The following is a 23374-nucleotide window of genomic DNA, read 5'->3' as shown; positions in this document are numbered from 1 at the left end:
TTAGAATGGTCTGCAACTGACTGGTGACTACCTCTGTTAAAATAGTATGTTATTTCTTGTATCTTCGTAAAAATGTGGACTTCGTTTATTTAGTCTTGAAAAGTTAATGAACTTGGAAAATTTGGTGAACCATAAGTATAACTCTCAGATAACCGGCATATTTGATTAACTGGGACCCAAAAGCCAAATAACAGAGCATTTACTGTACATTGGTGCCATAGTGTAATGGTTAGAGTACTGGCCTTGCAATCCAGATCGCCTTTCGATTCCATTTCCCTGCAAGGCAGTTGAAACAATAGCAAATCCCACCTCTGTCTACCCAGGTAGTATAAATGGGTACACCCTATACTCATTGGTTCTTTCGGTAAAGTCATGTAGGTAGAAACAAATAATAGACCACGACGTTTCGATGGCCACAAAAGCAATCGTCTTCGGGTGGGAGAGCGAAACCAGAGTATGGAATAGTATGGATTCTTGCAGTCACGAAAACTTCAAATCAAGAGGGTACACCTTTCTGTGGATTTCACACCTGATGATGATGGCTTGTGTTGCAGTCGAAACGTCGTGAGAATTTGTGTTGTTTTATATTTATATTATTTTATTATTTCCCTTCTACGTGACTTTACCGAAAGAACCAAGCATATAGGGTACACTCTAGTTAATCGATTGGTAGGTCTGGTATACCGATGGGAAGTGTGGGTGGGCACTCCCACCTCTCAAAAGATGTCTGGCGAGCATGGTAGAGGAGGCAACATGCCCTCTAGAGGGGCTCTCTATAGAGCCTCCTCTAGTGTGGGTCAAGCAATTGTAGGGTTTGCAGCTTGGTTAGTTTTAACGAGGCCTTCTCTGCCTGCCACGGGAGATATTGTTTAGTAGTCGTGAGGCGGCAGCTCAGAGCACAGTGGGTGTCGCGACGTCAGTGGAGCACGGGGAGACGTTTGAAGAGATCAGAATACGTTGACGGGGTCCTGTGAATTATGCAGCTTTGCTCTCAGCTTGACTGTGCCTTCCCCATGCCGGGTGTATGGAGGAGCGGTGTTGGTCAGCAGCTTTAGCCGCATAGGCGTGGGTCACGGGGTCGGCGAATTTCAAATTGAAAGCAGGGCGCTGGTGGCTATGCTGCGCATGGCCTGTAATCAGGCAGGGTTGGTGAATCACACAATTTCACGAAACCTCTCTTCCACCCCGTGGGCGATGAGGTAGCCATCTCCTGGCTTGCCCGCGTACGCAGTACAGCAACTGGGTTAATTGCCATCTGCACGGGGATTGAGTGTTCCTAGCACGCGTGGGTTTTCTCTGATACAGTAAAGCCTCGGCTAGCCGGACTAATAGCGGGGAGCCCTGGCCCAGTTAGCTGAAAAGTCCATCAATATTATCTTCTTGGTTCTTTCGGTAAAGTCACGTGACTTTACCGAAAGAACCAAGAAGATGAATCCCTGCAGTCACGAAAGCTTTAAATCGAAATCCATCAATATTAGTTGAGTGAAGCTGTACATCATCCTTCCTGGTGCGTTACGAGCAGTTTTAAACCATCGACTTTGCTCACTTTTGCTCCGACAGCAACTGCGAAAACTAGTGTTGGAGATCGTCCACCGCATCCCGACCAACGAACACCTGCGCATCCACGCGAAGAATATCCTGTCGCTGATGTTCCGCTTCCTGGAGGTGAGAGGAGTGGCGGACGTTGTGTCACGGTCCCATCTTGGAGTTTTGTTCCGTGACGTTCTCCCCGTCCTCTCGTGCACGCTGTTGCCTTGACTGAAAATTCGAAATTCATGCCTCTTGTGTTATCATCGCTGTGGTGTTCTCCGTCACGAATGGTCGGCGATCTACCCGGCTGTGTTGACACGGGTGTTACTTTCCTGGCTTCATTGTGCCGTAATAAATTGTGTTTTGTATGTATGTATGTTGAACTTCTTTCGCACCGCACGTAGCCAACCGTGCTCATCGGAGGTGCGATGCCTTGTCCTGCATCACACTCCATGCTGTTGAACTTTGCTCTCCTGTGCCAAAGATGAACTCTGGAAATTCATCAGTGCCCGTTTCACACCTCACGATGCTAAATTACTATAAAAAAAAAATTATGCACCATAAATAAGGGCCTTTGCCTGAAACCTCAACTGTTATTTATATGGCCACAATGTTATGTATGAATGTGATTTTCATTCTAAATGTATGTTGAGTTTACTTCAAATGGTCTACAAAAGAGAGCATAAAACATTTCAATCACAAGTGTAAAGAGGGGATTTTTTTTTATTATCTCCTCTGCCCATCTGAAGCACCTCCGATTAGCACGGTTGACTACGTACGGTGCGAAAGAAGTTCAGCATACATACACACACACAATGATAATGTGGATTTTTAATGTCGGAGAAAACTTTTGACCGTAAACTTAGCGCGGTAAAAAAACAATCGTTGTCCTTAACGTCCGTCTCGGTTATGCCCACCCTCGATTTGCGTTTTCGTCGGTGCTCACGTTGGCGGTTGCCCTCTTGCAGGTGGAGAACGAGGAAAACGTGCTCATCTGCCTGCGAGTCATCATTGAGCTTCACAAACAGTTCCGGCCGCAGATCACGCAGGAGGTCAGTTTGCATGCGATTGTTTTCATATTCTTGGTTCTTTCGGTAAAGTCACGTAGAAGGGAAACAATAAATAATAAAAATATAAAACAATAAAATTCTCACGACGTTTCGACTGCAACACTGGTGTTGGCTGTGATGATGATTGCTTGTGTTGCAGTCGAAACGTCGTGAGAATTTTATTTTTTATATTTTTATTATTTTATTGTTTCCCTTCTACGTGACTTTACCGAAAGAACCAAGAATATGAATCCCTGTACTCACCAAAGCTTTAAATCTAAAATTGAGATTGTTTTCGTTACGTCTTGCCCGGTTACTGTCACTTTGTACGTTCGGCGTCGTGTGCACGTGCAGGCGCTTTGTCAATGCGCTGCGAAACGAAGGTTCTCCACGCATCTGTTGCGGCTTGTTATTTGACCATACTTCACCACGCTGGTCAGTGGGGGTTGGTGTAAGCGGGGAGCCTAGACGTGGACACATTCTGATCTTTTTTTCATAAGCGCTTTGTCTTGTATGATGTTTGTTTCATGATTTTGTTTCTAATCATCCCTTGGACAGATTCACCATTTCCTGGACTTTGTGAAGCAAATCTACAAGGATCTTCCCAAAGTAGTGGTAAGTGTTCGTGACTAGTGGAGGTTTTGGCACAAATGGCACATGTCAGGTCATACCGCAGCCCTTTTTTTATCCATATATGGGTGAAGTGGTGAATATGTATATGTGTATATATGTGGGGAGCGGTAGTGTAGCGGTTAGCGCGCTTCACTACGAACCTGGCGCACTGAGTTCGATTCCCGCTCACAGCCAACGCCAGTAACGATTATCTGAACCGGTCCTGGGCCTCCCCTAAGTCGACTCGGCCTCAAATGAGTACCTGGTGCGATGTGTAAACATCACCACTATGGAGACAAAGGCAGCCTGGTGTGGTGTTGGCCACCCACCCCCTCGTGTGCCATTCTGGCCTTCATAGGTGCTCGCTAACAGCACTTGTGTGTGTGTATTTCTGTGAAGCAGTGGTAGTAGAGTGGTTTGACATGAGATCGGAGGAGCATATTGACTGACGGCTGGCCGCAAGTCGATTGTTTATTGCTTGTTTATTGCTCCTGCGTTGTAAACGAACACCAATCTCTTCACCCTGCAGAACCGCTACTTCGAGAACCCTCAGCCAATCCCGGACAATGCTCCCTTGTCTCAGGAGATGGTTGGGATGGTGACGGCGGTGCAAGTGAAGGTCAACCCAGAGCGAGAGGACAGCGAGACCAGGACGGTGAGTGTGGCGCTCGCTTGTAACCAGCCAGCCACTACTACTAAGGGTGTCACAGTGCCTGGATGTTAACTACCTCGCCTGGTATACAGGAGGTAGTGGGTTTGCGGGTTCGATTCCGACCCTGACGCCTGTATATATTTTGAGTTTGCATGTTCTCCCCGTGGTCGCGTGGTTTTCTTCTCCGAGTCCCCCGGTTTTTCCCTCCACATTTAGAATCAATATTTGGCCGCTGTAAATTTCCACTTCATAAGCCACTTCGTTGAGCTGTCATTTGTGGACAAGTCACTTCTGAAAAATAACCGTATAGCTCTGTGGTCCTTACCTGGTAAAAAAAAAACAGTTTCAATAGTTTAGTTTACTGGCCCTCTCGTTGACCCTAACCCTCCCACTAACCCTAATGAGCTAGCTAACTAACCACTAGCACTAGCCCTCTAGCTGACCCCAACACCTCCACTAACACTAACTAACTCGCTGGCCAGCCACTAGTACTAGCCCTCTTGCTGAACTTAACGCTAACCAATTAATTCTATATTTGAAGTTTTCGTGACTGCAAGGATTGGTTCTTTCGGTAAAGTTACGTAGGTCAAAATAAAAAATAGAAATAACTAAATTAAATCACGACGTTTCGGAGGCAACCCAAGCTTCCGTCATCAGGTGGGACAACCACAGCAAAAAACAGAATCACTGCAGTGGGCAGAGAGAGCTGTATGTGACAAGTGATTATATAGGGGGGAGGAGCCAGGGATGCAGGGGGGGGCCGGCGTGTGGAGACAGGGGCGGGGGTTAAGCTGTTGTCGTTATTTTCTGTCGCCAGGAGGCAATTAGGATATTACCATATTAATAACATCCTTCTAACCAACCAGCCAGCCAGCTGCTAGTTCCTAACGCTGTCACTCTGCATGATGTTGTAGAGTGACGGTGTTAGTACCTGAAGAACTCTGCGCTACTAAATGGGGAGGCATGTCGGCTTGTTTGTCTTCTAAAGCCTGTCACTGGTTCATAATAATAATGCACACATCTCCAAACGTGCATTTAGAGCTTGTGCATTTGAGACCTGCATTATGCGCTGTGTGTTAAACAGTAATGATGATGACGTTTCGGTACAGAGATTCTCATTTCTTGATGCTGATTTTGCGATGTTAATCAATATTTATCTTCGTCCGTGATGTGCAGCACACCCTCATCCCGAAGGGCACTCTCTCACTCAAAGTCCTGGCAGAACTCCCCATCATCGTCGTGTTAATGTACCAGGTAATGAATCACCTGTGTTTGAAGTATCCGGTATAGTGGGGAGCGGTAGTGTAGCGGTTAATACGCTGCACTTTGAAACTGGTGGCCCGAGTTCAATTGCCAACACCAGTGATGATTATCTGAACATGTTATGGACCTCCCCTAGGTCTACTCAGCCTCAAATGATTACCTGGTGTGTTAAAACATTGCCACCGGGGAGACAAAAGTGACCGGCTGGGCATGCTGCTACCCCCCCCTCTTGTGATATGCCAGCTTTCATAGGTGCTCGCTAACAGCACTTGCCCTAACAGTCTATTAAAGCTATACAGGAGATCTTGGTCTTTTGTGTTTAATACATTGTTCGAATGTGGGGACGAGAGTGGGTCGGACTGTTTTTGTAAAGGTGAATGTGGTTATGAAAAGTAAGCTTAACGATGTGGCCTAAAGAAGAACTTGTTCAATGAGCGTGTGTTACTATTACCTGCTCTGACAAATAGATCAGAAACAACCTTGGTCGTTAATGAAACATACGGAACGAAAACTGAAAAGCGTGGAAAAATGCGTGTTGGGACTTAAAAAGCGTCGTCTCCCTGCTAGGGTCGGTGAGAGTAAGCTCTGTCACGGTTTGGCAGCATTAACGACACCGGCTGTGATGACCCCTTGACCTACACCTTGACAATTGTGTGTTCTCTCCGTTGCAGCTGTACAAGCAGAGCATCCACAATGTGGTCGCGGAGTTCATCCCTCTCATCATGAGCACCATCACCCTGCAAGTGTCTCCGCAGGCCAAGTATGCCGCACGCATGCTCACAACATGCTGCTGCTACTGATAACGATGTTGCTTCTGATGTTGCTGATGCTGCTGCTGCTATTGCTATAATAATACTGACGTTGAGTTTGACATCGCTGTTGCTAATTTCCTGTTGCTGCACCCTGCCGATGTTAATGTTTTTCTGCTGTTGCTGCTGATGTTGCTTCTAATGTAGCTGTTTCTGCCAACACTGATGTCGCTGATGCAAATATTCCCGCGAGCTATGTCACCGCCAATGGTATTGCTGTTACCGTCGTGATTGCTGTTGCTGTTGTCGCTATTAGAAGTGCTGCTAAAACGCATGCGGCAGTCCGTAACCATGTCACCAGATTGAACAGCCGAGCTGCGGGCAAATGAGGCATCCACTCATTCCTTATTTATTAGTGGGAGTAACAATGGAAGGTGATGTCACGTCAAGCAAGGGGCCCTGGAGAGAGAGTGGAGTTCTGAAGGCGCACACACTCACGAGTGTGCGTGCGTCATGCGCTCGTTGTGTTTGTCATGGTTTGTCTACTAATGAGAGCTTTGCTTACGGTTGACATAATTAAGGTCTCGCTCCGATGGAAAAAATACGAGAGGGCAGTAATAATCTTTTGAAAGTGAGTGAAATGCGTCTGCGTTGACCTAACGTTACGCATATTTATAAAAACTACACTTAACGTGACAATTTTCCAAATGAAGCAATCACATTTTTTTATGTTGAACCCCCATTTGATGTTATATAAAAGTGTTATCCGCATTATATCACAGAATTAAATACGAGAGTAATAATTCGGTATTACAGTACAACATTAATGAAGAAAAATACTTGACCCAGTGAAGTCCCTTCATGACGTTATTATAAATTCTGTGTACAATCATTAAATGGGAGGAGCGGTGGTGCAGTGGTTCGTATGCTGCGCTTGGAAACCGAAGAGCCGAGTTCGCTCTCTTTTAATGGCTATCCTCAGTGGCAAGTGATATCTGAAACAGTCCTGGGCCCCCCCCCCCCCCCCCCCGCTTCACCAACCTGCACGAACCAGTGTGGTGAAGTATGGTCAAAACAACCCCCCGGTGTGAGGAGGACTTGACTCAGCAGTGGATTGGCAGGAATGAAGATGAGAATATTTCTACATGGGTTATGTTATCAATGCTATTTATATACAAACCCTGTGTGTTATTTCTTACGTATGTGTGTTTTGTGGCTTATTGAAATTTGTTGGACTGTACACCGCTCTGAAACCTCTTTGTGGGCTCTTGCACTTCATAAATCTTTAAAATACAGCAATAGCAATTGTGAGCGAGTTTGTAAGGAAAGCCGATGGCTGCTTATTCTGCTTTGCTTGCAAAATCCTACGAAGTTTGTGGTCGTGGTGTCTTTAGTTTGTTTTAACCAGGCGACAACTCGCAAGAGTCTTGCGTCAGAATAAGCCTCTCATTTGCAAGAGTGACCAGGGTCACCAAAATGAGAAAAGCTAAAATAAAATATAAAATCCAGCAATGAAGCTCATAGAAATCGGTGCAAAAAAAACAACTGCATCAAATGAAACGTCGCAAATATTGCAATTGTTAAAGCGGTTAAATCCCACAACAAAACAAGAGGCTCCCTCAATTGCCTGGCTTGCCAGCTTGCTGCGTCATGCTCCGTTCTCGGTAATAGTACGCTCCGTTCTGTCCAACACAGTGGACGATTTGGCTTGAGCTGGGGCGTACAGGTTGTATCAGCTGTGAATCCTGCGTCAGAGCACCGACAAAAGACACTCATTCTTTCATCTTTCTCTCGCCCTTGTTCCAGGCAAAACAAGCTGTTCAACAAGGAGCTGTACGCCGACTTCATTGCGGCCCAGATCAAAACGCTGTCCTTCTTGGCTTACATTATCCGAGTCTATCAGGTACGGGACCTGGTGCTCGCTGAGCTTTAGGACAAAGGAAGTGTGGTGCACTTTCACTCGGGCGTAAACAAGGGTTTATATTGACCGGCCGTGTTCCTTGCTGGAAAATAATTGGGTGTGCCAAGGTTTGTTAGTTATTTATGTTTTACGCTCGCTTGCAGCTCGTGTGTTTCTGAGTGCAAGCCCAAAGGCCCACAAGGCCAAGCGGACAGCAACAACAATTCCCACAACCGCATCTGCCAATTATGAAGATGCTTTGGTGCAGTTTAAAATGAAGTCCGATTGCTGTATTTGGTTGCAATAAAATGTTTCCACTTATTGGTGAGCAAGCTGAAACGATAATAAATTGGCGCGTTATTAAACGCTTGTACATGTGATAATTTTAATTTTGCCTGTGTCGGGCAGTGGAGTGTCTGAACGACACAAATTTTGGGCAGATCATCGCGTGGCCGAACCCGGAAATCAAATTACGCTTCGTAATCATTGGCTGCGGAAACATCGGTGTCGCCGTTCACACATCGTCGCCGTCACGCTTTTACGCGAACACAAACACGTGTCTCCTCTCCTCTCCTTCTCCCTCTCATGCAAACACAGGAGCTGGTGAGCAAGTACTCGCAGCAGATGGTGAAGGGGATGCTGCAGCTGCTTGCTGGCTGCCCACCCGAGACGGCTCACCTGCGCAAGGAGCTCCTCATCGCCGCCAAGCACATCCTCACCACAGACCTGCGCAACCGTACGTGGCAGAGGAAGCCCGTTGAAAGCGCACCCCGCGATGCAACGCTTTGGCTCGCGTTCGTTTGGCGCGTCAATTCCGTCGTTGCACCGTATTACGCTCCCACGTCCTACGCGTCCCCGCTTTCATCCACCCGGCACGGTGACGTGGAGTCAACAGATAACCTCCCCCCAACGAGCCGCAAGGGTGTAAGAGGAGGCCCTCATCCAGTAGTGGATTCACGAAAGGCGCTTCAATTGTACGCAACTAAGGACGTTGGAACTACGCAGCAAGCGCCGTTTGAGTTGTGTGCAATCGAATGATGAAGCAGTGAAATTATTCAACTTGCAATCAGGCCTGCTGTGTAGAATGCTAGTACTTGGCGTTATCTATGTTAGCAAATGCCGTAATTGGTGCTGCTCCGCCTTCTGCATTGTGGCCAATGATTAAGAGCCCAGCGTCGTTATTGATTTTTTTTTCCGTTGTCTTCTCTCGATCTGCCCCGTCGCCGACAGAATTCATCCCCCAGATGGACAAGCTGTTTGACGAGTCCATCCTCATCGGTTCTGGCTACACGGTCAGGGAGACGCTCAGGTGAGCGAGGAATGAGTCACGCGTTCAATGAGAGACCACGGGGGGGGGAACCCTCGCCGAGTTTGCAGAGACTTGTTTTAGCAGGATCCTGCATTCGGCTGCTTGCATGAATTGTTTTTAATGAGTAAAATAAAGAATCCGACATTGCTTCTCATTCATATATCTATCCCTCCACTTTCAATAACATGAACGTATTTTGTACACATCACGTCAGCATCATTGGTTCAATGCAAGCATACTCTGGACCGGTTTCAACATAAACTTTCGGCAATGCAGTATGAGACACTTATATTTTTCACAATGACGCTAATTGTTTTGTGTTATGCATGATATAATTTTGGACCCGAATCTAACATTTTACATAATTTCCCATGTCATCCAGAGAAAATTATACAAGCATTGATTGTACGTATGTATGTTGAACTTCTTTAGCACTGTACATAGCTAACCGTGCTAATCGGAGGTGCACACCTGACTGCTGATGGGGCACCGTTGATAACTTTTTCGTAAACGGGACGATCTTTTCGGTTGGTGGATGGTTAATGATAAGAAGCGTGAAACCCACACCTCGTGGCAATAACCCGAATGCTCATCCGATTAAATGTCGCCTTTGTCCGTCGTCACGCAGGCCGCTCGCCTACAGCACGCTCGCCGACCTGGTGCACCACGTGCGCCAGCACCTGCCGCTGTCGGAGCTGGCGCTGGCCGTGCGCCTCTTCTCACGCAACATCGACGACGAGACTCTGCCCAGCAGCATCCAGACGGTGTCGTGCAAGCTGCTGCTCAACCTCGTGGAGTGCATCCGCTCCCGCAGCGAACAGGAGGGTGGCAACGGGCGCGAGGTGCTGCTGCGCATGCTGGAGGCAAGTGGTGGTGGGCCTCTTAGAGCCGCGATCGGGTCGCTTGGCTACCGGTGGGGTGCAGGAAACTTTCAGCCCCCCCCCCCCAATCCCCCGTGCCCCTGCTGGCAGAAGAGGTGGTCGGGTGGCGGCACCGCAAAGTGCTTGGCGCCTTTGCTGCTTGTTGTTGGAAGAGATCCACGGTTCGAGCCGAGCGGCCTTCCCTGGTTAAAGCTGCGCGGGGTGTCTTGAGTTAATGATTGTGAAATAAGCAATGCCCACTTTGAATCGGACTGTGAAATGAGATCCCTTGATGTAATTTGAGATTGAATCGAACTCACGACTTCTGGATTGCAAGCCCCCAGTGTGCCAACCATTGTCTCACTGTGGCAGCATCTCCAAGTCGATTTAACCAACTAAACATTTGAATCCCCTTCATTTTTTAAACAGATTAAGAAACCCATTGGGTCTTTCCCCTGCAATTATAAATGACTATAACGTGCCCCTGACTTGCATCGTAACGTCCGTGAACAGGTGTTCGTGCTCAAATTCCACACAATCTCCAAGTACCAGCTGCCGGCCATCTTCAAGAAGTGCAAACCGCAGGCGGAGCTCGTTGGGGTCATGCCCGGCAGCTCGGAGATGATGGCGCCCGCCACACCGGGCCCCGGTCCCAGCCCCAGCCCCTGCCCCACTCCCACGTCGGTGGCTCCCTCCACGTCCTCCCAGGGCCCCTCCACACCGGGGACCCCCGGGGCGGTGGTCGGCGGCGGCGGCGGTGGCCCGGGGCCACCGCTACCTTCCGTCGCGTCCACATCGCACCACATGGGGGCGGCGGTGACGACGACGCCGCAGCAGCAGCAGCAGCAGCCGCAGGGAAGTGGCGGCGGCGGTGGTGAGAGAGTGGCGCAAGGTGCCACGGAGCAAGCTGACAAGCAGCCGTTCTGCGTGGGCGACTGCCGCGGCCTGGTGAAGACCCTGGTGTGCGGAGTTAAGACCATCACCTGGGGCATCGGTTCGTGCAAGACACCTGGAGGTAACAGAGACGGTGTTAGGCGTGCGGTGGTGGTGAAGGGGTGAAAAGGGGTATCAGGGTGTCGATCCTCAGATTAGTGTCAGGGTAAAACCCAGGCTTGTTAGTGCTTGGGTTAGGGTTTTGTCTCGCGTGTTTAGAGTTTAAGTGAGGTCTCAGAATGTCAGGGTTATAAGTTTGACTGTTATTGTTTAACGTTACGGTTAGGTTGAGTTCTACACTTGTTTGACCTAGAATAAGTTGTTGATCTGCACTGGTTAGGCTTTGCTTGTGGCCTAGGCTCGTGACTGCTAGGATTGCGATGAAGGTGAGGTCTATCCTTGTTCACGGTAGTTTTTGGAAAAACATTGTGAGGCTTGTGGCAAGGCCTAAGTCTGTTAGGGTTCGAGTAATGGCCACATCTGGTTTAGACATAGGGCTGGATGGGGTTGTATTTGGATGAATGATCAAACGTGTGGTTGTCCTTTGTTTCTTTAATTTGGCAGATGCCACTGCTGTGCACAAGCAGTTTCAGCCGAAGGAGACGCAGATATTCATCAAACTGGTGAAATATGCCATGCAGGCTCTCGACATTTACCAGGTTGGTCCTCGGTCTGCTCTTGCAAACATTAAGGAGCTCGCAAAATCTGTTTTTTTTTTACATAGCCAAATATGAACGTGCTTTGCATTATCCGTATTTTTCTTAATTATGGGCCAGCCCTCCCCCACCCATTACACCAAATATTTGAGAGTTAATTGTATGCATTTCCCCGTAGACATTCATTAAATCCACATTGTAAGAGTAATCTACTCGAGTTCACTTTGTGTTTGTGGCTAACAGGTGCAGGTGGGAGTGAACGGGCAGACGTACATCCGAGCCGCCAACTCGCAGACGGTGCGCATCAAGGAGGAGAAGGAGGTGCTGGAGCACTTTGCCGGAGTGTTCACCATGATGAACCCGCTGACCTTCAAGGAGATCTTCCAGACCACGGTTCCCTACATGGTGGACCGTATCGCAAAGAACTACGCGTTACAGGTCAGCCAGCATTCGCATATCCCTCTCATTTACAGATTCCAAACGATCCGAAACGGAGCGTCTAGGCTCCTGGCCCACACGTAAATAGGACAACATTAAAGCAATGCTCCCATTTCCTCTGATGCTACAGACGTTACTTTACAGCATGGCACTAAACTGGGACTGCATCGGCACTTGATGTTTCTGTGCTGTGTGCGGATGTAGCTCTGAAAAAAATTACTCAATTGGGATTATACACAGCAACAATCATCGCCACTAACTGGCAGACTCATGCCCACTTGCAGGTCGTTGCCGAGTCACTTTGTGCCACACAGGGCCAGCTGACACTGGGGGTGCCCTTCAGTCTGTGACATGTGGTTCAGAAACATGTAACACAAAATATGGAACAATAAAAGAAGAATGCATGGATCAGAGAACATACACATTTTTACTATTTATTTTATTTAGCAGGTAAGGCCCATCGAGCTCTATAGCTCTTTTTTTAGAAGGGACCTGACCACAAATAATATCTCAACGAAGTTGTTATCATGCGGAAATTTCTCGCTGCCAAATAATCCAAACGCACGTTTCCAAAACACATGTTTTTGACATCGTGAAAAATAGAAAGGATGGTTGTCGAAAATAATAACGGAGCTGGTGGCCAAGGAATGGAACACGTCTGAGAGTATACCCAGTGGATTGATCACAGCTGCTGCTGTATGTTTGTATGTAGAACTTCTTTCACACCTTACGTAGCCAACCGTGTTAATCGGAGGAGCGGGGGTAGGACAACAAACTAAACACAAAAATCAGTTCTCTAAAGAAATGAGTTTTCAATATAGATTTAAACGTCCATAGCTCCAGTGGCTTCCTAATACCGGATAACGATCACCATTACCCCCCCGGTACCCATGTGCGCACAGATTGTGGCCAACTCATTCCTGGCAAACCCCAGCACGTCTGCGCTGTTCGCCACCATCCTGGTGGAGTATCTGCTGGAGCGTCTGCCCGAGATGGGATCCAACCTGGAACGCTCCAACCTCTACCTCAAGCTCTTCAAGCTCGTCTTCGGCTCCGTCTCGCTATTCGCAGCCGAGAATGAGCAGATGCTCAAGGTGGGAGGAGGCGGGGGGGTGGGGTGGCTGTCTGTCTCCTCTCTCTCCTCTCTCTTTGTGACCCCCTTCCATCCTAACCTCACAAAGTATTTATGAGCGTTGTTTTTGAGACTTCGTAACAAATAAAAAATAGCAGCCATGACAAGACGGTATAACAAAGTACAGACTTCTTCTTGGTTCGTCGTGAGAATTGTATTGTTCTTCATTCAGACGCTGTCTTTCCGACAGACCTGTTCTTCACCTGAGGACGGCTGCTTGCGTTGTGGCGGAAACGTCGTGAGAATAATTTTATTATGTTATATTTTTATTATTTTATTATTTCCCTTCTACGTGACTTTACCGAAAGAACCAAGAAGATGAATCCCTGCAGTCACGAAAGCTTTAAATCGACTTGTTATCGTTTACCCTATCTGTATGGGGTAGAATGTTGCCCCCTTTGCACGCGTGGGTTTTTCTCCAGGTGCTGCGGTTTCCTCCCACTTGTGTAACAAAAATTCACTATTAATTGGCTGAAAATCTCTTGCTGCGTTTGCGCGTCCGTATTTGTGGATTGTGTGACGTTGCGTGATGCAGTTGCACAAGTGATCTGTATAAAAGCACATTTTAACGACGTTTCATTCTGCGTGCGCGCGCACAGCCCCATCTGCACCGCATAGTGACGAGCGCCATGGAGCTGGCGCAGACGGCAAAGGAGCCCTACAACTATTTCCTGCTGCTACGGGCGCTCTTCCGCTCCATTGGAGGGGGCAGCCACGATCTGCTGTACCAGGAGTTCCTGCCGCTGCTGCCCAACTTACTGCAGGGTGAGACTCGCAGCTCCTAACTCACTCGCCCGTTGGTAGCGATAGTGATGGTAACGATGAATCGGTCATTTTCGGGTAAGGCCGTGTAATGATCTGGCCAAACTTCCATCGCAAGATCCTGTACACGGTGAGAACCACTGGTCTCTCCTATGCAAGGCCGCGATTGTTCGGCAATCCCTCGAACGTCGCCGTACACCAACAACAGACCTCAACGACCGTTTCAGCCGTTGCCTTTCTCTCCCCTCTCCTGTGCCATTTTATTGAGGGACTGTGTTATCTTGGTTTGTGGTCTGGGACTGTTTTTTTTTTGTTGCCTTGCCCAAACTTGATTAATCGGACTTGGCTAAGCTAATAATTCGGTACTTATTTATATTCGGTAATTTTCTTACCTTTATCGAATTTTTGCATTCCTATCGTGTTTTTGCATGTTTGCTGTTGTAACTTGCTGACCCGCCCATACTGGACATTGTGAAAAGGAGCTTCATAGCTCATCGGATTCCTCCAGTCTAAATAAAGATTCTCATTCTGATTCCCTTCTTCTTGTGCCTGCAACTCCGCCTAGGCCTGAACATGCTGCAGAGCGGCCTGCACAAGCAGTACATGAAGGACCTGTTTGTGGAGCTGTGCCTGACGGTGCCGGTGCGCCTCAGCTCGCTGCTGCCCTACCTGCCCATGCTCATGGACCCGCTGGTGTCGGCGCTCAACGGCTCGCAGACGCTCGTGAGCCAGGGCCTGCGGACGCTCGAGCTGTGCGTCGACAACCTGCAGCCCGACTTCCTGTACGACCACATCCAGCCCGTGCGCGCCGAGCTCATGCAGGTTGGTGTGTGTGCTCGTCGACAACAAACAACCACAAAAGCAACACACGTGTTGTTTGCAAGGCGTCCGTTGTTCAACAGATGTCACGGAGCTCAGGAATGTTCACCCTACATTTGTGCATGTGCCCTCTGCTTTACGTTGGATGCTCACGATCCCGTAATGTAAAAAAAAAAATGTGCGCTGGTGTCACGGTCCAAATTTTGCCAGGGCCTCTGTCGTATTTATATTTCCTAACTTCGTGCATGGCGCACTGAAATCTTTTGATGAATTGCGCCTTAGAAATGTAAATTCTTACTATTTGTAGGGCAGTGTTAATGACGAGTGTGGCGATTTGCTTTTTTTTCGAAATTCACATTTGACCCCGTCTCTCCCGGCGCTTTGCCCGCCGCTCCTGTCTTGACCTTCCTGACCTCGGCCCACCCTTCCGACATCTGCTTCTACGCCAGGCGTTGTGGCGGACCCTGAGGAACCCCGCGGACAACATCTCACACGTGGCCTACCGCGTGCTGGGCAAGTTTGGCGGCAGCAACCGCAAGATGCTGAAGGAGTCGCAGAAGCTGAGCTGGCAGGGCACCGAGACGCAGGGCCCCAGCGTCACCGTGGAGTTTCCCGACTGCAAGGCCTCCATACAGCTGCCCATGGAGAAGGTGCGTCTCAAAACGCCTTTGCTGCCGAGGTCATGGTGAAGAGGTCGTCGTGTGGCCATTGACGTCGATGCCGCCATATCTCGCCACCGCCGTGTGTTTCAGCTGCCACCCCGCAGATTTTTGCACGGTTTAACGGCCGTCCTTCAGTGACCGAAGTTACCGTCGCCATTGTCACCACCTTTTTGTTGATATCGTTATGTAAAGCCATCATTTTAAAATGAAACCACATGGGTAGGTTGCTGATAAGTATACAAAAAAAAATCCAAAAGCTTTAATTTCCTTACTTATCCTGTTTCTTTCAGTGATTTGGTACCGGTCCACCTTCAGTGCTTGTCCTAGATGTATACAAATCTCTATATTAGCTCAAGCCTCAGCAAAGCCACGTGACTTGTATGTGGCTGTCCCCATTCTTAAAGCCTCCCCTATTCCAACCACACCATATAAAAATAGACTCCGGTCCATGTAGCTCACTTCCGCTCGTGACTTCCTTTCCTTCTCTTCCCCTCTCATCAGCCCCCCCCACCCCCCTTGTCTCTGACATCTTAGCCCAGGTCATTCCTTCTCCCCGTCTTACCCTTCCTGCTTGTCCGGCGCTCCTTTCTTTCTGCTGCTCATTCTTTGCCTGTCTTGGAGACTTCCTTTACATTTCAATATATCCCAAAGGGGAAACCAGACGTGTGAAACATTGAGTTATGCATTTCCTCTTCGCGACATTTGTGAAAGCAAAGTTAACAAGGCTTGATGTTTTTGTGATGATTTATTGCCCCGATCAGGCGATTGAGACTGCCTTGGACTGCCTAAAGAGCGCCAGCACAGAGCCCTACTACAGGCGGCAAGCCTGGGAGGTCATCCGTTGCTTCCTGGTCGCCATGATGTGCCTGGATGACAGCAAGGTTCCGCTGCATCAGCTACTGGCGCATCCCAGGTGCCGCCCTCCTACAGAGTGTTCACAAAAGCATCGCATCAGTGAAAAAACACTCATGTCTGACATGGCGCTGGGAGGGTTTAATTTATCAGTAGACAGAATGGCTGAAATGCATTTAATTTATTTTAATAGGATTTTTGTGAAACAGTATAATCTTCATCATCATTGGTGTACCCATATTTAAGTAGACAGAGTGGTGGTGATGGTAAAGTGACCACTGTGTTTGCCTTAACACCCTCCTATCTTATGAAACAGACCCCAACATCTCATTGGGCTCTTCCTGCTGAAATATATAGAGTCCTAGCCATTTTAAGCAGACAATAGTGATGGTGGGTGGTGATAGCGAATCGCCCGGCTGGCGCAAACGCTCTGGTGACGTCACCGCCATATAGTAGCGAACGGCGGCTGTCGTTGTTGCTGGTGGTGATGGTAGTGGCGAATTGACCCCTGTGTTTTTACCGTACCACCCTGCCCGCCGCGCCAGCTTCACGGACAAGCCGGTCCCGTCGGTGATCATCTCGCACCGCTTCAAAGCTCAGGACACGCCGGCGCGTCGCACCTTCGAGCAAGCGCTCACCGGCGCATTCATGTCGGCCGTCATCAAGGACCTCCGGCCCAGCGCCCTGCCCTTCGTGGCCAGCCTCATCCGCCACTACACCATGGTGGCCGTGGCGCAGCTGGCCGGTGAGGGAGCGGTGTGTGTGTGTGTGACGGGCGCTTGGATTCGGTAGGCGCCCTCTTGCCGGCTGTGATCCATTGCAGGGCTGCACCTTTACAATTGCGCTCGTTCGGCTGTATGTAGGTAAACGACTTAAAAAAACGTTTTTATTTATTCCAGTTAGTTTTATTCGTCACGCCGCTACTCCTCCGCCTGAGTGACTCTCAATCGGAAGGTTTGCGAGTTCATTTGCTAGTTGGGGGTTGACTCAGCCCCATCATCTCTCCCTCACGGGTTGTCCTAATCAGAGGCTGGCCCGCATTCCACAGTAATGTGGAATGTCCACCATTGGTTCGGAGCTGTAAACGCGATGAGCATCGCCTCAATGCTCATTTGAGCAGGAAATTGCTTCGACTTTTTTGCGACTGCTCCTCCTCCTGTGCCTCCCCCCCCGTCCCTGCCACCCCAGGCCCGTTCCCGCTGGGTGCCCACAAGCCCGACTCGCAGCTGAGCACGCTGATGTTCCACGGCGAGGAGGGCGGCGCGCGTTGCATGGACCCGCTGGTGCTGGTGGACGCCATCGCAGTGTGCATGGCGTACGAGGAGAAAGAGCTGTGCAAGATCGGCGAGGTGGCGCTCGCCATCATCTTCGACGTCGCCTCCATCATCATGGGCTCCAAGGAGAGGGTACGCGTGCCACTCCCTGGACACTGTTCGCCCCCCACTCCCCGGACACCTCATTCCGCCCACTTTCCAGACACCGTGTTTTCTCCACCCCGCAGGCGAGCCAGCTGCCGCTCTTCTCGTACGTGGTGGAGCGCCTGTGCGCGTGCTGCTATGAGCAGGCGTGGTACGCCAAGCAGGGCGGCTGCGTGGCCATCAAGTTCCTCATGGAGCGCCTGCCTCTCGCCTGGGTGCTCCAGCATCAGTACACCTTCCTCAAGGCCCTGCTCTTCGTCATGATGGACCTCACCGGGGAGGTCAGTGTAACGGTCTTTTGCTGCGAGGTGGCCGTCAGTAGATGGCAAATAGACCAGGGGTCGGCAACCTGCGGCCCCGGAGCCGCATGCGACTCTTCAGGGACTGCTGGGTGGCGTTATTTATTGAGGATCGTCTCGTGTTCACGTGCATTGCGGCTATTGAAATATTGAGGTTTTTTTTTACAGAATTTGACAAAAATGGCTGCTCTTGTTATTTTGGTTTCCTGACCCCTGCAATAGAGCAGTGCGATGCTGATGAGGCCTAATTATGGTGGTGACGGTTTGGCTGTGTAGAATAGAATGATTTTCGACTGATGATCCTTGATGAGGGCAGAAGAGAGTAATGTGACCATGCTCTCCTGATGATTTGTAATAATGGCAAAACCCAATATACGGATGCTACCCGATCGCTCACTGACCTGATGAGGGTCGCGTGGTTGTGGCGTGCTGATGATTTGCAATACTGGGGAAGCCGTTGTTTAATTGCGGTGTGGATTGTTTCGCTAACAGTTCCAGTCTGGTGTCTGTTTCTCACCATTTCCATGCTGCGTCTCTGCTTCTCTCATGCCACCTGTCTCCCTTACTGCTGTGTCAGCTCCGCTTCTCTGGTGCAGAATTTGCATCGAACAATGACCAATGTCCGGTAGAGAAGGGGATCCTTGCTGATAAACTTCTGCCAGTGCAGCATTAGTTCAAGCAAAGGGCGGCTCTGCTGACAAGAAATTGAGTGTCAAGGCCGGGGCCAGAGTTTCCTTGCGTTGAACCAATGCCGCAGAAGTTGTGCGCTCCCAGAAGGCCGTGTGTAAAAATAAACTTTAATGATGTCAGAGGTGGGCCCTCAGGGCCAGCAAGGCCTTCTCTGCTGGCCTAGAGATTGACAGAATCAGAAAATTATATTTTTATGATTTTCATTAATGCTATATGTATTCATACTCTTTGTATGCATACAAGTTCGTTCCCATCAGTCTATTAACGTCATTTCATTGCTACTCTCTCCCTCAGTTGCACTACTTCCAGTGCAGCTCATAAATTAGAGCTTTTATCCAATCAGATTTTCCACCTGTGCTGTCTCTGCCTCTCCGGATGAAAAATCTACCCTGAGGCCTTCAGAATGTCGAGTGAATCCCCTCTGCTGTTGAAGCATATGGGGACGAGGTTGTTGATTGTCATCTTCTTTAACCAATCAGATTTCGAGTTTGCCGTGTTGGGCGTATTCTTTGACACGCCGGAGCCTTCTAGCTGGCCTAGCCGCCTACGTTAGCCTTGTTCGTGTGGCGTGATTGGAGGGCCAGTTAGCTAACTAAAGTAAAACTAGCGAGCACGTAACGTAGCATCATCTAAGATTTATAACATTTTTCTTTCATTACGTTTAGATTTTTAGATGTAGTACTTTAGATTTTTTTTGTTTGGGGAAGCCTGTTGAATCCTGATTGTTATATTCGTTTTACGGCATTTTTGCTTGCTTGGTGGTCGTATGAGTACATGTGACTGGTTGTTGTGAGTTTGTTCTTGTTTCTTTGGTAATGACATTGATTTGGGCTATGCGATGTCTATTTGTGATGCAGCATCCTGTCATACTGCGTAATAGTGGTACATCCTTGATGGTTTCAGTCTCCATGTATTAACGTCTAGATTTGAAGCTTTCGTGACTGCAAGGATTCATATTCTTAGGTTTTCGGTAAAAAACCTAAAAATATGTATTAACGTCTCTGCAATCAGTGTATTGTAACTCTCATAAGTGTTGAGCCTCGTGTTAGATCACTTTATTCCACTCGATAAAGGTTCCTGTCACTGTGAATATGGGGTGGTTACGTCGAATGACTATAGCCTATAGCCCTAGTGTCATGGTGAGGTTATTCGAAGGCGGTTTAATTGCGGGAGGATAGCGCTGAAACCCTAGGTGTAAAATACACGGCCCGCCACTGAATAATGTGGAGGTGCGGCTATGGGATGGAGGCGTGATGTTCCGCTTATCGATTCCATGACTCGGAAAGCTCCCTCGCCGTGCGCCAGAGGTCGCTACCGGGTACCCGATACCCGTACCCTACCCGATACCCGGCTACCCGTACCCGGCCGGGTACGGGTAGCCGTTTGCGACCCTGGTGCGGCCGGGTACGGGTACGGGTAGGCCGTAAGTCACTGGTGAGTAGCCGTTTGTCACTCATTTCGGGTAGGGTATGGGTAGGGAACGGCTACCCGTACCCGGCCGGGTACGGGTACCCATTTGCGACCCTGGTGCGGCCGGGTACGGGTACGGGTAAGGAATCAAAACACGTTTGCGACCTCTGCCGTGCGCGGCTACTAACCTACCGCCGCCCCCTCGCCACGATCTTCCTGTCGCAGGTGTCGAGCGGCGCCGTGGCGATGGCGACGGCGACGCTGGAGCAGCTGCTGGTGCGGTGCGCGTCCCCGCTGCGCGACGACGAGCGCACGGCGGAGCTGGTGGCCTCGCAGGCCAAGGCGCTGCACGCGGCCACGCACGAGCTGGTGCGCGAGGTCACCTCGCCCAACCAGACGGTGCGCGTGCAGGCCATGCGCTCGCTGCAGGTGCTGGCGCGCGCCACGGGCAAGAGCGTCGCCGACATCATGGAGCCCCACAAGGAGGTGCGTGCGTCACCCACTCACCTGGTGAGGTCTCATTATGGCTGAGAACCGGTCGGGAAAGTTGTCATAAACTGTGATGGGGAAAGCTGTCTAATGTTTGGCTTGCGTTAGGGTTCCGGCGTTTGATGCGTAAGCGTCTCTTGCGGTTTGTTTTCCATCTCAAACGTCCGTCGGTGATTGAGATGGAAATGTAGAAGCATCGGTATGGAGTCCTGCAGCAGGCCACGTTCACTGCCATTTCCCATCTGTGTAAACAGCACAGCGGGGAAGAATATGAACCGTTCTGAAAAGTGCCGGTACGCGGGTTTGGTGTGAATTGTACCGGCCCAGATTGATCACGGGTGGAGACCGTTTGCTGTGGCTGTATCAGTTGCAATTCCTTCGTTTATACTGCAGGTGCTCCAAGACATGATCCCACCCAAGAAGCACCTGCTGAAACATCAGCCGGCCAACGCGCAGATCGGCCTCATGGAGGGCAACACCTTCTGCACGACGCTTCAGCCGCGCCTCTTTACCATGGACCTCACCATCATGGAGCACAAGCTCTTCTTCTCCGAGGTGTGCCAGCGGCCGCTCTTGCACCGGCAAGGAGTGTACGTTGCGGTTATTGGGAAGGAGGAGAAACGCAGTGAGGTTATTGGGAAGGAGAGTGGGGTGCAGTTATTGGGGAAAGAGTGCATTGCAATTGTTGGAAAGTACATTGTAATGCGGTTATTGGGAAGGGGAGAGCACAGTGCAGTTTTTAAGAGTGAGGGTGGAGTGCGGTTATAGGGACGAAGAGAGTAGTGCGACTGTTCTCTCTACAACTTTCGTGCGATTATTGGAAAGGAGATCACATTACGGTTATCAGGAAAGACATGCCATTGCGGTTTGTCGGAAGGAGTTTAACGTTGCGGTTATCACTGCGGTTATTGGGAAGGAGGACATCATGACCGTTCTCTTGGTTCTAGATTTGAAGCTTTCGTGACTGCAAGGATTCATACTCTTCGTTTTTTCGGTAAAGTCACGTAGGTAAAAAATGAAATAAAAATTAATAAAAGTAAAATAATAAAAATTACGACGTTTTGGAGGCAACACGAGTCTCCATCATCAGGTGGGACCGTCACAGCTAGATTTGCTGTTTTATTAATTTTAATTTCATTTTTTACCTACGTGACTTTACCGAAAAAACTAAGAGTATGTTCTCTTGGTTCCCTCATTGTACTTCCCTCCCTGATCGCAGCTGCTCACCCTGTGCGAGGCCGAGGACGCTGCCCTCATGAAGCTGCCCTGCTACAAGTCGCTGCCCTCCCTGGTTCCCCTGCGCATCGCCGCGCTCAGTAAGTGCCGTGCCAGGTGCCTGCCCAGCTGACTCCGCACAAAGATAAATATTCCCCACCTCCCCACACCGCTATAGCCTTAACAAACCGTTGAAGCACGAGCAGCCACCACCGTTGTCATCGCACCGTCGACGTTGACTGCTGCCCTTTGCGCTCCCATCGGTGCAGAAGCGCTGGCGTCGTGCAACTACCTGGCCGAGGTTCGAGAGAAGATCATCGCGGCCCTCTTCAAGGCTCTCAACTCCAGCAACGACGAGCTGCAGAAGGCGGGCGAGTCGTGCATGGAAAAGGTGTCGTGTGTTTCCGCTCTGAAGCTATTCGCCCCCCTACCCCCCCCCCCTCCCGGCTGAGTTCACTTCACGTTAATTTCACATGGCCCGCACGTGGCCGCATGTGTTTCCCCGCCATGTTTACTACGACTGTACCAACCTCTTCTTGGTTTTTTCGGTAAAGTCACGTAGAAGGGAAGTAATAAAATAAGTAAAATAAAACATAACAAAATAATTCTCACGAAGTTTCGGCCACAACGCAAGCAGCCGTCTTCAGGTGGAGAACAGGTCTGTCGGTCTGTCAAGAAGGCAGACTCTGCCTTCTCGACAGACCTGTTCTCCACCTGAAGATGGCTGCTTGCGTTGTGGCCGAAACGTCGTGAGAATTATTTTGTTATGTTTTATTTTTATTATTTTATTACTTCCCTTCTACGTGACTTTACCGAAAGAACCAAGAAGATGAATCCCTGCAGTCACGAAAGCTTTAAATCGAAATGTACCAACCTCATGAAAAAATCCTCCACCCCTCCTAAGGACTCCCTCGGCCTAACCAGACTTTACTGCCTTTACTTGCATCAAGGCCACATTCATGTCATTGCCGTGACTGAGTAACACCTCTTGTTTTTGAGTGATATATTTTCAACATACCTTTTTTTGAGGAGCATTTTGAGTCCACAAGTTAATCGAGTCTTCCCAACATTAGTTACCTCCATATCACTCTCTATTGCTGCTTCCATTGGTACTGTTTCCACGAACGTCACTTGTTGATTCATCAACCAATATTTAGGTCTGGCTGCTTCATCTCAACCACACTTTTTTCGACGACTACACTGCAGGTTGCAACAACTCACCCACTCACCGACCGACCCACCCACCCGCTCAACCACACCACACTGCAGGTCACAACGTTTCCCTTTCTTCTAGATTTGAAGCTTTCGTGACTGCAAGGATTCATATTCTTAGTTTTTTCGGTAAAGTCACGTAGGTAAAAAAAAAAAATGAATAAAAGTAAAATGAAAAAAAAAATCACGACGTTTCGGAGGCAACACAAGCTTCCGTCTTCAGGTGGAACCGTCACAGCGCGATAGCTGTCTTCCTGAAGACGGAAGCTTGTGTTGCCTCCGAAACGTCATGATTTTTATTTTATTTTTATTTTACTTTTATTAATTTTAATGTTTTACCTACGTGACTTTACCGAAAACACGTAAGAATATGTCTCTCTTTCTGGTTAATGCTACAGGTGCTTCCGTCATAAAGTACGTGCCGTCTTCTTCGCAGTCGATGTTACAGATGCCGCGGCGTCAT

General features: G+C 49.2%; 1 protein-coding gene across 1 annotated transcript in view; it reads left to right on the top strand.

The window, feature by feature from the left end:
- Window positions 1-23374, top strand: part of TRRAP (transformation/transcription domain associated protein) — a 139165-nt gene that overhangs the window by 5417 nt on the left and 110374 nt on the right. Inside the window, exons 5-29 of the mRNA XM_078610768.1 lie at window positions 1561-1665; window positions 2499-2582; window positions 3138-3194; window positions 3721-3846; window positions 5020-5097; window positions 5778-5866; window positions 7662-7758; window positions 8353-8491; window positions 8986-9064; window positions 9693-9927; window positions 10438-10939; window positions 11422-11516; window positions 11757-11951; window positions 12854-13045; window positions 13683-13848; window positions 14411-14667; window positions 15114-15314; window positions 16088-16239; window positions 16724-16923; window positions 17367-17584; window positions 17680-17877; window positions 20221-20481; window positions 20878-21039; window positions 21704-21800; window positions 21969-22120. Coding sequence (XP_078466894.1) covers window positions 1561-1665; window positions 2499-2582; window positions 3138-3194; window positions 3721-3846; window positions 5020-5097; window positions 5778-5866; window positions 7662-7758; window positions 8353-8491; window positions 8986-9064; window positions 9693-9927; window positions 10438-10939; window positions 11422-11516; window positions 11757-11951; window positions 12854-13045; window positions 13683-13848; window positions 14411-14667; window positions 15114-15314; window positions 16088-16239; window positions 16724-16923; window positions 17367-17584; window positions 17680-17877; window positions 20221-20481; window positions 20878-21039; window positions 21704-21800; window positions 21969-22120 — 4137 coding nt within the window. The remainder of the gene's footprint in view (window positions 1-1560; window positions 1666-2498; window positions 2583-3137; window positions 3195-3720; window positions 3847-5019; window positions 5098-5777; window positions 5867-7661; window positions 7759-8352; window positions 8492-8985; window positions 9065-9692; window positions 9928-10437; window positions 10940-11421; window positions 11517-11756; window positions 11952-12853; window positions 13046-13682; window positions 13849-14410; window positions 14668-15113; window positions 15315-16087; window positions 16240-16723; window positions 16924-17366; window positions 17585-17679; window positions 17878-20220; window positions 20482-20877; window positions 21040-21703; window positions 21801-21968; window positions 22121-23374) is intronic.

Source organism: Lampetra planeri, chromosome 35 (assembly GCF_965212315.1).
Source record: "Lampetra planeri chromosome 35, kcLamPlan1.2.h2, whole genome shotgun sequence".
NCBI classification, from domain to species: Eukaryota; Metazoa; Chordata; class Hyperoartia; order Petromyzontiformes; family Petromyzontidae; genus Lampetra; species Lampetra planeri.
This window is presented reverse-complemented; position numbering and strand designations above follow the sequence as displayed.